Here is a 13232-nt window from a genome sequence, read left to right as displayed (position 1 = left end):
CTGTCCTTCTCTGAACCTAGACAACACATCAGGGCTGCAGATGCACTAGCCTGGATACCATGAAACAAACACACCAAAGTATGTGTAAAGCCACCAGGTAATCTCTGTTCCCAACAAACAGAAGGGACCAAGTGACCTGGAAGGAGCTGGGAAGGAAATGAGGCAGTTCTAGCTGGCTTCCAGCCACCACACCAAGCCCCTCGAGGTGACCACAACCACCTGCCACTTCTCCCGCAGACCTCTGGGCTGGGAAGCCCTAGATACACTGCTCACCTCTGGCCTTGATACCAACACCTTCCAAATTCCACCAGGCAGCCAAGACCCACCAGAAGAAACTTCCACGTGTGTGGATTTCAGAACGCTCACAGGCAGCTGGTCTTTCTAGAATATTATTTATTAAAAATAGATTCTCTATCCCTCCCCTCACCCCTGCGAGCAAAATGGCCTTTCCCAACATCGTTTCCCAAATGGATGAGATAACAGGTCTTGAGGACGCAGATGTGGCATCCTACATAAACTACAGGCTCAGGCGTTTCTGGGACAGTGGCTCTGCTGGAGCCAGGAGTGGAACAGCACAAGACGACATCAGCAAACCCTGGTGCACCTAACTGCGGCTGCCATGGATGCCAGGATGAACTGGAGGTCCTCCTGCTCCAGGCACAAGGCCACAAAGAGAGACCCAGAGGCCCAGCAGCAGCCCCCTGGGCACCACCAGAAAGCAACGTACATAAGGGCCTCACGGGGACGAGAGGCAACATGGCTTCCACATGTGCGGGAATAAGCCTAAAAAGATGGCCCAAAGCAAAATATGAACTTATAGGAAAGGAGGGCCCTGGACTGGGTGGGGAGAGAGGGACTCCTGGCAATTCTAGGTGGCAGTGCCCAGCCATCAAGTTCTAAGGAGACCCATTTGGGAGTGACTCTGCCTTCAGCCAGGTTGAGCTCACAGACTGACACAGGCCTGGAGGCTGAATCCGCGGCCAGCTTGCAGGTGTGCCAGGACCTCTTGTTGCTTTCAACAGTCCAGCCAGAGAGGGTTCAGGAAGTGAGAGTATCTTCCCATGATCAAACACTGATGCCCAAGTTTCTCTTCACTATTTCTTCCGCTTCAGTTTCATATCTTTTTTGTTCTTTGTATCTCTATTCTTCTTCAACTTCTTGCTCTGTTTGGGTTCTTGTTTGGCTTCTAACTTCCTTTTCTTGTCACTAGAGAAAAATCAAAAATAGAAAGAATGAAATCTGTACAGATCTGAACATCTGAGACTGCTTGGTTTTAAGCTTGCTTTGCTTTGTGAAAAAGGGTTTCCACCGTTTGAAACTTGATGTAAGGACACACAATTGGACGTAAATGTTCTCTGCAAACCTACTGGGGGTAGGCATTGTGCTGGGGCTGGGGACACACCACACAGACCAGTTCCTGCCCTGACCCAGCTCTTAGTCTGTGGAAGAACAAATCTTGATCTCAACACCTGAAATCCGGGTTCTCCTCAGAGCTCGGTACACTCTGCTCCCCTCTCGCAAGACAGATCTAAGGCACCACAAGGATTCCCCACCACCACTCTCACCACTGCAGCGGCTCTGGAAACCAGACATATTTATCCCAATGACCCTGAAGACAGTCCTTAATACAAGGTATGAGACTCCAAGGAAAACCCTGCCATACTTTCTGATGTGCTACTATTATTTTATTTATCTTATATGAGAAGAAGAAATCCCAAACAACAGGTGACACCCTGCGACCAGTCCCTGGATTCTTCATTGATATACTGGCACAGGAATCACTCAGCAAACGGCCACCTGCCATTAAGAAACAGGTTTAATTTTGTTCTGGGAACAAATACTTCCCTACAAGGAGACAGAGAAGAGTTCAGTCCAGATACCATTAAGGTTGTATGAATGAAGTACCTCTCACAGGAAGAAAAAGAAATGCCTCAAAGTATTTAATGATAGCTACCAGCATTTTTAGCTCACAAAGTTCAAGCTTTCACATTTACTCAGAGCCATCAAGCACATCAACAACCACACAGCACTGGCTGGTTGGACTCAAGAGGCTTCTCACTACCAGCAATGGCCAAACAAATGGCAGGAAAGGCCAAGTTCTGCAGGGTGAGGAGCTGAGGCTGTCTCCACAGCAAGCACGCTCTCCAGCCTTTTTTTCCAGTGAAAGCCACCGTGCTCAAGGCCAAAGCCATCATGGGCCCTGTGCTACATTTCCCATACTGTACAAACCAGAGACAGGTCACACCGACAGTGGGCTTCTGTGCTGCACCACAGAGCATCTGGGAAATGAGGCCAGCATCGATGCTGGATCCTTCAAGATGCCACAGTGACTAATGGAGACTCTGGAAGATAGTATCTGATTTCTAGGATCTATAGTTCCGACAGACACAAGGTTTCCTCTTTCCAAATGTTTCCAAAATATAAGCTTTTAAGGAAACCAGTAACTAGGGGAGTGCCAAAATCTCACCCTCCCCATCAACCCCCAAATCAGCTGTGAAAGCCTCAATTCCAGAGGCTCTGGGCAGGGAAGGCCTCATTGTATTCCCAAGGAGAACTGATGAAGGTTCCAGCCTAAGTTATTTACAAATGCACCACTCTGCAGATAAGAAGCTTGGAGTGAAGATTTTCAAAGAGTGGTCTAGGGACTGCTGGGGTCCCTAAGACCCTTTCAGGTGTCCACAAGGTCAAAATGTACTTGTATTAGTATGAAAATAGTTATTTGCCTTTTTTCATTTTCATTCTCTCACAAATATTCAGTTTTCCAGAGTATAAGATATGATAGCACAAGAGTGTCAGTGAAGACACAGACATGAGTATCCAGCTGCCTTCTATTAAGCCAGATATTGAAGAGATTTGCAAAAATGTATATGTGAAACAATGCCACTCTTCTCACAATTTTTATGAGAGTATTTTTCCAAACAACTGAATCCATTATTACTGTGAACAAATGAATATTTTTAAAATTTCTCAGTTTTTCATTTATTTTCTTTTTAAGATTTTTTTGTGGAGACAGGGTCCGCTATGTTGCACAGGTTGGTCTTGAACTCCTGGGCTCAAGTGATCCTCCTGCCTCGGTCTCCCAAGGTGCTGAGATCACAGGCATGAGCCAGTTTTTCATTTCTAACATGGGAAATTACAATAGATATAACCAACAAAAGTCCTCTGGGGGCCTTAATTGTTTTTAAGAGATAAAGGAACTCAAAGACCCAAAACCTTGAGAACTGCTGGCTCAAAGGAAGAACAACGTAACAGTTAAACCTATGGCCTTGCAGTAGAGAAACCTGGACTTGATTCTAGCTCCAGCTCTCACTAGCTGTGTGCTTCTTGGGAATTTACTTAACCCCGTAGACCCTTGGTTACTTCATCTGAAAGCAATGACAGTAATAAAACAACCCCCTCATGCTGTCATCCTGAGGGTTGAATGACAAAAGCCCACAGGCAAGTCTCAGTCAGTGGCAGCTTCTGGATTTTTCCCTCAAGCCCTTCTCCCTGATAGGCCCAGTGCCCTGGCATGGCTGACGAATACAAAGAGTGAAGAGATCCATGCCTAAGAGATGGCCCTCCTGGTCTGTGGGAGATGCACTGCAAGGGTAATGGCCAAGGGACTCTCAAAGGGAAGAACCATGACTTTTCTGTCAAAGCTTTTGCTCCAACCTCCTATTTTCTAGTCAAAGTTAAAGAGAAGCAGAGAGGCCAGAATGCCTCTTCCGCCAGACGTAGGTCAGACCTTGGGCCCTCACCTTTTCAGGCTGATGATCGAGGCGTTCGGCCCAGCTTTGTTCAAAACTTCATTCCACTCTTCATCGTCCCCACGGATTATGTATCTTAAAAAAACAGAAGGGAACTATCAAAGCCTGCTTGAAAGAAGACAGGACTGCTTAAGAGAAAATACAACAGTGACAACATTCTTATCAGACCTTTCCTGTCATGAAAGCCAGGCTGAGCAGTGTCAGCATTTGAACAGCAGAAAGGACAAAGGGGACGAGCATGCAGGAGGGCCAAGAGATGTGGTGCTTAGCTCTATGGACAGAAGCTCCACAGGAGCGAGGGTCACCAGGTCTGCTGGCGGGGGTCAGTGAGGACAGTCCTGCACAGAAGGCGCCTGCCTGGCTTCTCCCACATGACTCTCATTAACACCCCCCAAAGCAGCTTCCTGTCATCCCCACAATCTTCTCACTCACTCCCACCTCCAAGCGTTTGTCCATAAGCCCTTGAATTGTGCCTCTCCCCTCCCTCCCTTCTCTTTTAGATTTAGCAGTCCTGGCAAATCAAGGTTTTGATATTACAAAGCTGAGGGCAGAAACTACAGCTCGATTCTCTGACCCAGGACTCCTGGCCACCTCCATCTCACACACCCAGCAGCCACCATCACTAATGACCCAGAAACAGGACTACAGGTCACAGAGGCTCAGAGGCCATGAATTCTGGAGTTATTATTCACATCAATCCAGGCGGTGGAGGGAGAGGCAGCACCACTACAGCTGAAGCTCAGAAGGGACTAGGATCCCCAGACGGTTTTAGAGCAAGGGGTGTTTTGCTTGTTTGGTTGGTTTTAGCAGTAGAATCCTTTCTTCAAACAAAGTCACATGTAAAAGCCAAATAGAGTAAAGTAACCATTAAAGTGACTGCTCGTCCAGTCAGCACCCCCACTCCTGGAAGGACCCAAGGTGTGACCTGGAGCCTTGGGGATCAGAGAACGCAATTTGAAAGTCAAAGTGGCCGCACTGGTCTCAGGAACCTAACTCTTCCAAAATTATAAAAACAGGCAATTAGAAGGTCAAATAGAACTGTTAGCACTCCTAAAATTGATCCCATGAAAGACACTTCCCAGGGCACCTGGGATATGATTAGAAGAAACGTGTAGGCAGATTCTCAGGGCCCCAGAAGCCAAGGCAAAGCCTCTGCTTCCCACAAGCCTTACTCAGAGAGGTCCATGCTCTTCAGCTTCCCCACTTCTTTCTTGTGTTTCTCCTGAAATTCCTTTGCTGCTTCATCCTGGGTTAAGGACCCATACAGAGACTAAGTCAGAGTCAAGGACTGAACCAAACACAGGAAAAGGGGAAGCTGGGGTGGAATAGCACAATGATGAGAAAACATTTCCTTCTCTTCCATCTCCCTGCAAAAACCTTGTAGGCAGCTCTGATTATTTTAAGGTAGCTCGGTATATAAAATATGCATTTAAGAAGTCATCAAAAAAGACAAAACATTTACAACAGATGCTAGAATCCTGCATTCATAACGTACACACACAATCAGTGGCAGGCACAACTCTAGGCCTGTGTGTGCTCAGACAATGCTGGGTCCATTTGCCCAGTTAAACTTATGGAATAGCACTTAGCTCAATTAGTGCAGAGGACTCTTTCTAAAGGGGAAGGGGAGGACGGTCTGCATTCACAGCCTAAGGCAACTGATGGAAAAGCCAGGACTCCCGAGGCCTTGAGTAGGGACATACCAGGTCATCACTGAGGGTCTTCATCGTGGGCTCCATGACCACATCCTTCACTGCCACCATCTGCTCCTCAATGGCCTTTTCCTGAACTTCATTAAACAGCTACAAAAGACAACCACAGAGAGGCAGAAGATGAAGGAACAGCAGGGCCCAGTCACCCGTGACCCAGACACTTGGTGTCTTATAGAAAGGTGTGCATTTTGAAGACACAAAGCAACACTCTACAGTTTAGGAATATGGATATTCGCAGGAAGAGTTGCAGAACACAGACTGGATATGTACCGAATTCCTAACAGGGATGCCTCTGGGAGAGGACACACACCACTTCACAGATTTTTCAGAGCTGAAGTCCCGGATTTGTGTGTGCGACGAGATGCAGCAAACACAGCTAAATGCTAACATGTGTTCATCTCAGGAGCAGGGAGTGGGTTCTTTGCACTATTTGAGAGAGATCAAGCCCCTGCCCTCAGGCCGAGGTTACCTTCACAACTTTGCGGATGATCCGGTTGAAAAGTCCCATCAACTGGCCTGAGGGCAGCTCAATCTCCTTTTCCAGCTGGTCCACAGACTTATGCTGCAGGCCAATCCCCAAGAGAAGAGCCTAAAGGATGGAAAATCTGCTGGGTGGGCCTCTAGGACAGGCCCTTGCCCATTAAAATGGCGCCAAGAACTAGAGTACTCTCTTGACCAAAGCTATTGGTACAAAGGCAGACTAGCACTGTGTATATTGGCATCTTCTCTCTCGTCCTGTTACTGAGATCACCAAGAAATGCTGTCTTCCTTAAATCCCCAAATAACTTTTATCCTGACAAATACCTGCTTCACAACTACAGTAAAACTTTGGGATGTTCCTGAACCTCTGTTAAGGTGGAGTTAAGTGTCAAGGCAACATAGCGGGGTGGAAGCTGCAGCTCTCACTTCGTATGGCTGGGCACGTTACTCGACTTCAGAGCCCAGGTTTCCTGACCTGTAGAATGAGGAGACCACTACCCACCTATCAGATCTATGAGGAATTAAAGGCACACAATTATGTCCAAGTGCCCAACCCAACACCCAGCAAACAAACAGCTCCACAATCCTCGCTTCTCCTCCTCCACACAAGCAGCAGGTAGCCTACCGACTGAGCCGCGGACAGGGCCAGGTCCCCCAGCTGGTTCAGGAAATACATGCGGGAGATGGCCGGGATCATGTCCATGATGAGGTGATAGTCCACCATGTTCCGTGAATACATCTCCAGCCGCTTCAGGTCATAGGGGAGGAAGAGTGCTTCCAGCTCCTCCCGGCTTAGGGCTGTCCACAGGACACAGAGCCAGACAGGTTAGGTCGCCCAGCACCCTCACGAGACAGCACACAGCCCCCAGGCGGCACCCTAACACACAGAAGCATCTAACAGGGCCTGGCAGCCATATCACACAGCCCTGGCCCAGAGGGGCACCAAACCTGCTCCTGCCATAGAAGGGGCGGCTCCGGGCCATGTGTGGGGAGGGGACAGCTCCCACAGGACCCTTGCTCAGTTCCCATACTCAACACATGGACCAAGGAAAAGCTCCCTGTGGCCTAGGGTTAGGGGAACACAACTACACTCTTTCCCTGCTTTGTCACTTCATTCGGTGTCACAGATGTGTGTAAACTGCCCAGCTCAAGATATACAGATTTCTCCATCAAAATATAATTGGCAAAAAAGTATATACACACACACATACACAAATATATGCATGTTATACCTACATGCTTATGTATAAAATATGCAATAAAACTAATCTCTTACACATTTTTTGTTTTTTAAATACTCAAACAGAATCTGTATGCACAAAGCACTTCTGTGGGCTGTTGGCTACAGAAGGCTAGCAGCATGTTCTTATTACAATTTCATGAATGAGGAAACTAAACCTCAGAAACTAAACCTCACTCCCCTAGAGCACAGATGGAAATCGGCCTCCATAACAAACCAGCTACATGAACTAAATGGACACCTCTGACGTCAAATTGCACAGCCAGAGTCTGACCATGAAAACGAAAGACAACACAGCCTGGGACGGAGCAGAGGCCTGGCAAGTGGGTGGTGGCCAGCGAGTGACTGCAGGCTAGAACCAGGCCCTCAATTTCCAGCCCACACCCTTCCTAGGACACCACACCTACCTCCAACACAGCCAAGCCACTCCCAACCCTCCTCCCTGTCCCGGCCCGGCTCACCCGGCTGGGCTGGCTTCCCCATGTTCCTGTTTTGAATGATGTTCAGAGCCAGGGAAGGAGAGAAGGTGCTGAACTGGTAGGAGAGCAAGGCTAGGAATCGTCGTCGGAAATCTGTGGGGGTGCCATCACGCAGAGTTAGAGGTCTGAAGGCATCCCCGGAAGCCCCCGATCACCTCGTTGTCTCCCCAGAACCCCCACTCCTCGGTCACCTTTCCAGAAGGCTGCAAGCCAGCCTCCCTGGTCAGCCTCATCCTCATCAGTGAGTGTCTTCAGCATGATGCACGAGTGCTCTCCAGTCAGGTCATTCTGGACAACACAGAGGTTCAACTGGCACCAAGAACCCCCTTTTCTGAACAACCCATCATTGATGAAGGGTAAACACTCAGAGAAGAAAGGCTTGGTGCTTCCGCGGGCCTCTCCTTCTACCTGGGCTGGGAGAGGCGCCCTTCTCAAACACAGCCCTCGCCTTCACCTTCCTCGTATCACCTCAGTTCACATGCAAGGGCTGCAAAGATCACTGTCCTGCAGTCTCCTCAGAAGTGTCACAGACAGAGCAGAGGTGCTCGCTCTTCCGGGCCTGCCTCTTGCTCGGGACCTGCGGGAGGGAAATACCTGCTCCTCTCAGGTGGATGCTGAACTCAGTCATTAGGGCTTAAGCTCCACACAATCCAGTCTACATGGGTTTGGCGCCTCACAGCAGGAACTCCAGGGACAAAACCTGTATCTCAGTGCTGGCAGCCAGTCTGCAAGTGCAGGCTTCTTTAGGTGCCAAAATTGTGACTGTTATTACATTTTCTACTACATAACAACAAAGCCCATACCATAAAAACGCCACTATCAAGTCACAAATGAACAGTGCACAGTACAAGACGACATGGACACACCGCAGCTCACTACACTAGCCTGCGTTCTCCTTGCAGCTGACAGCAAATTTACATTCCCAGCCTCCACCAAACGCACCGACAGAGAACCAACCCATCTCTGCAGCTCCCTGCCTGCACGGAAGCAGCCCAACACCCAGCGGTCCTCACCAGTCCCACTTTAAACCCTCGAACAGACACTGGACACTAGCCTCGGATACTGGCTTTGCCCTAAACCTCCAACACTTCCCTCTCAGCCAATGGACTCCCCTCATCTGGGAAGACAGAAGCACTCAGAAGAGAACGTCGTCATCCTCCCAACCCCAAATCAGCCAGCCAACTGATGCCTTCCATTCCCATCCTCTCTGCCTTCCCTGGGTCCGAAGGATGAAGTAGGTGGTCACCTCTCTTCCTGAGTCTCGAGTCCCATCCACCACTTCCTCAAGGCCTGCACTCTGGCAGTCAGTCCCCCTCACCTATACCACTACTTGTAGAATCGAACCCAGCAGCAAACAAACAATCTCTAGAATTTCCCATCTGACAATCCCTCTTTAGCTTCCATTTCCCTCCAGCGACCTTGTTTCTCTGCTCCCTTTCGCTTCCTGAGAGAGTCGCCTGTTCCCCTTTCCAGTTCTTCACCTCCTCTTTCCTCTGGCCAGGCCAAAGCCTCCACTCCACTGCAGCTGCTTCAATGCAGCTCACTGCTGCTGATGAATCCAACGGCCAGCTGTCCTTATCCTCCTCATCCTCTCTACAGGGCTGACTCCCATTCCCACTTCTTCACCTCGACGTGGACATACCCCGACTTTCTCCTGCACATCAGGGCTGTTCCTTCTCAGTCCTGTATGTGCTGTGTCCTCCTCCTCAGTCCTCTAAATGTTAGCGTCCAAGGAGTCACCCTCATGTCCTTTCACTGGCTCCAGATATTTTTCATTCACTCAACAAAAGTATTTACTGAACACATACTACACAGCAATTGCTACTCTAAGTGCGAGGAATGCAGCAATGAACAAAACAGACAAGAGCTTCATGCCCTCGTGCAGTGCATTTTATTATGAATACGCTGATGGCTCCCAAAGCTCCATCTCTAGCTCCAAACTTCCCTACCTCCATATTACTGTAGTCAAATAAATGCCTAGTCCACATTTCCACTTGGATGTCCAATAGGCATCTCACATTAATGTCAAAAAAGAACTCCCACTCTTCCCTCCAAATCTGCTCCTCCTGCAGTGAGTCCCACCTCCGACAGCACCTCCGACACCCAGTTTCTCAAGCCAAAACTCTAGGAGTTACACTTGATCCTCCTGTCCACTCTCCTTCCTCAGAATCTGATGAACAAGCCCACGTGTACCTCTGCCATTTTATGACTAAGCACAAGGCATGCACTGTGTAGTCGGGGAAGAAATGTGTGATGACATGACCTGTCCCTGAGGATGGCTGTTTCCGTGTCCATCAGAATAAACCTCTTCAGAGGCACAGCCACCTGCTCAGAGCGACACAGCAGGGATGCACTAGGGCTCTTTGCAAGGACAGGCCTCTCACCTACCACAACAGCAAACCTAAACCTCTCCTCTGCTGGATGCCTCACTCACCGGGGTCTGTCTCAGATAAACAGGAACAAATCCAGCTCGTTTCCAGAACCTGCAAAGATACAAAGACAGTAGGTCACTGTGTGTGGCCTCTGGGGAACGGCTGACAGACACACAAGGGCAAGCACCAGGACGGCAGGCCACGAACAGCAGGCTAGCACAGACACCAGCTACCAACAGACACACAGCCCACAGAACTCTTCTTTCTCAATGCCAAGGAGTGATGCTGAGGAAGGAGGGCAGGCACTTACTTGAGGAGCCTAGGGGTCAAGCCATAGGAAACACCCAGGTAATCCAGGCGCTCAGCGGGCCTCTCATTCAATTTGAGGAGTAAAGGAGGCAGGTCCTTCCGGGGAGTGATGACCTCTTCCAGCAAGCTGACAGCCTGTGAAGATGCCAAGGAGAGAACACAGTCCACTTAACAGAGGGAGAGAGACATCGTCAAGCAACCCTGCCACAGCTCACTCTGGACTCAGCACAACAAAAACTGAGAGAGGTTTCTTGGTTTGTTGCTGTGGTTGTCAAACTATGGGAACACCACAGTCAAGCAATCATTCCCAAGTACACAAAACACCTCAATATGCATGGAGTCACACTGCTCTGGACCTCCAGAATGCAGGAAGACAGCCACAGAGTTGAGGAATGACTGACAGAGGCCGGGAGTGGTGGCTCATGCCTGTAATCCCAGCACTTTGGGAGACTGAGGCAGGTGGATCACCTGAGGTCAGGAGTTCAAGACTGGCCTAGCCAACATGGCAAAACCCCATCTCTACTAAAAATACAAAAATTAGCCAGACGTGGTGGTGTGTGCTTGTAGTCCCAGTTACTCAGAAGGCTGAGGCAGGAAAACTGCTTGAACTTGGGAGGCAGAGGTTGCAGTGAGCTGAAATCACGCCATTGCACTCCGGCCTGGGAGACAGAGCAAGACTCCATCTCTTTGAAAAAAAGAAAGAAAAAAGAAATGCCCGACAGATTTACAAAGGGACAGACAGGTTCCTATGATCCAGCATGAAGTCCAGGTTCTATCACCTGACAGCCTTGGGAAGCAACAAACCTCTGAGCTTGAACTTTTTTTTTCCATTGCTTGAGACAGGGTCTGGCTCTGTCACCCAGGCTGGAGTTCAGTGGTGAGATCACGGCTCAATGCAGCTTCAACCTCTGGGGTTCAAGCAATCTTCCCACCTCAGCCTCCCAAATAGCCAGGACTACAGGTGTGTGCCACCATGCTCAGCTAATTTTCGTATTTTTTGTAGAGACGGAGTTTTGCCATGTTGCCCAGCTGCTTCGACTTAAATAAAAGCCCCTTGCCTAGCTTCCAAATAGACATACTAAGAAAATCAATGAATGCACATGAAAGGTTGTCACAGTTACTAGTATCAGTCATTCTTATCAAGGAGTGACAGAACTTCCCTTAGTCTCAGTGCAGGATGAAAGAGGAGATTATACAGCAGTGATTCTCCAACTTGAATAAGCATCACAATCACCTGAGAATCTTGTTAAACTACAGATTACAGGGTCTACCCCAGAGTTTCTGATTCAGTAGGTCTGGAATGAGGCTCAAGAATTTACATTTTTAACAAGCTGCCAGATGATCCCAATGATACTGATCTGAGGATCTCAAGTGTTCGGTTGGAGAAAGCAGCAGTAGAAGAAAATGAGAGAGGGGCCCAAAGCTCTGGACTGGTTTTTGGTGATGCCCCTAAAAACCCAGAGAATTATCCTCCCAAGAAGCAGGACACAGAAAGTTCGTCGAAAGATGCTTACTTCACTGCTTACGGTGTGAATTTCCTGTGGTGTCTCAAGGACCTTTTCCTCCAGACAAGGAAACCTGCCTTCGTAGTACATCTGCAGCAGCTGCAGGGCACGGTTGCCATAGCCCATCTAGGAGGAAACACGAAGGGGAAGAGGAAGAGGGAAGAGAGCTGCTCTCAGTCTAAGCCACAGTGACTCCCCTGTATTGCTTCTAGAGAACCTTCCCTCGCCGTCAAACTGCACGGGGCAAGAGAACCAATGAAGTCCCTCAATGAGGTCAAAGCAGAGACACTTAAGACTGAAAGCAGTGTGACTCGAGTTCTTAACACTGGTCTAGCCCATCAAGAACAGCCACTTGAGGGTAAGGATGGCTGTGGTTTCTGGTATCCAGATAGGCAAGCCCAAAAGAGAGGCAGTTTCCGTACCACTGCCTGAAAAGGAAGTTTCTACAGCCAATTACTCAGTGAGGTGTTCTAAGGAGGTAATTTTGGTATGCAGGTCTGGTTCACAAGTCCTTGTTCTCACAAAGGAAGAGTGGGCATATGCCATCATCCTGTCCACCTGCCCACCCCAAACCCTGGCTAAATTCTTCAGAGCAGGGAAGTGCCTACACTTCACTTGCTTCTGATTGACCATCTTCTTATTCCAACCATCAAGTACCCCCACCCTGAAGTGCCGCCAGCAACACGGCTTTAGGGGAGCCTGGGGACACATTACCCCTTGATAATCCGGGTGAACAGCAATGCGAACGACCCTTCCACCAGAAAGACCACCAAAGTCTGGATCTTGGAACTGTGTGGGAGATACAAACCAATAACTTAGCAACCCAGACATCTTCGGACACTGCCAGCTTCCCTCAGACATGCCAGGGAAAGCCCATCACCTGTTCTGACACTGTCCACGGAATCAGGTCCCCTGAAGCCTTCTTGCCTCGAGACAGACTGTTCAAGATGGACTGGCGAGAAATCTCCCCTTCAAGACACACCTGTGGGGGAAGCAGGACAGTGCAGGAAGAAAGGCCGGCTCTGACACACAGCCCACTCACAGAATAAAGCTTGCTTCTCGGACTAGGCCAGTTGTTTCCACCCCGGTGTTCAGGTTTAACCCTGACACTGACTGACACATCCATTCCTAACAGGAGCTTAACTACCATGCCCCATGTTACAAGACAGAAGACAGCCTCCTGACCCAAAAAGTAACAGCCACATTGGAAGAGAGTCTCTATGCATGTTGTGAGTGTGCCAATGTCATCAAGACACAGGATGCTCATGAGGCTCTGTACAGAACAGCACAAGTTCAAAACAACTCAAATGTCTAGCAGGTGAATGGCTGAACAAATCATGGTACATGCATATAATGAAATACTACACAACTTTTAAAACTTATGTA

The 13232-nt window shown here is 48.9% G+C and overlaps 1 protein-coding gene across 3 annotated transcripts in view; it reads right to left on the bottom strand.

The window, feature by feature from the left end:
• Positions 1-376: 376 nt before the first annotated feature.
• Positions 377-13232, bottom strand: part of NAT10 (N-acetyltransferase 10 (GCN5-related)) — a 41131-nt gene continuing 28275 nt past the window's right edge. For all 3 annotated transcript variants that reach the window (XM_011936392.1, XM_011936394.1, XM_011936393.1), the window contains 13 exons: positions 12727-12828; positions 12561-12635; positions 11856-11972; positions 10343-10476; positions 10095-10143; positions 7852-7948; positions 7643-7753; positions 6567-6739; positions 5931-6050; positions 5453-5551; positions 4922-4995; positions 3741-3824; positions 377-1206 (listed from right to left, as the gene is read on the bottom strand). In XM_011936392.1, the coding sequence (XP_011791782.1) occupies positions 1095-1206; positions 3741-3824; positions 4922-4995; positions 5453-5551; positions 5931-6050; positions 6567-6739; positions 7643-7753; positions 7852-7948; positions 10095-10143; positions 10343-10476; positions 11856-11972; positions 12561-12635; positions 12727-12828 (1347 nt within the window). In that variant the 3' untranslated portion in view covers positions 377-1094. The remainder of the gene's footprint in view (positions 1207-3740; positions 3825-4921; positions 4996-5452; positions 5552-5930; positions 6051-6566; positions 6740-7642; positions 7754-7851; positions 7949-10094; positions 10144-10342; positions 10477-11855; positions 11973-12560; positions 12636-12726; positions 12829-13232) is intronic.

This window comes from Colobus angolensis, unplaced genomic scaffold (assembly GCF_000951035.1).
Source record: "Colobus angolensis palliatus isolate OR3802 unplaced genomic scaffold, Cang.pa_1.0 Scaffold152, whole genome shotgun sequence".
In the NCBI taxonomy this organism is placed as follows: Eukaryota; Metazoa; Chordata; class Mammalia; order Primates; family Cercopithecidae; genus Colobus; species Colobus angolensis.
The sequence above is the reverse complement of the archived record's forward strand: the minus strand, read 5'-3'. Positions and strand labels throughout refer to the sequence as shown.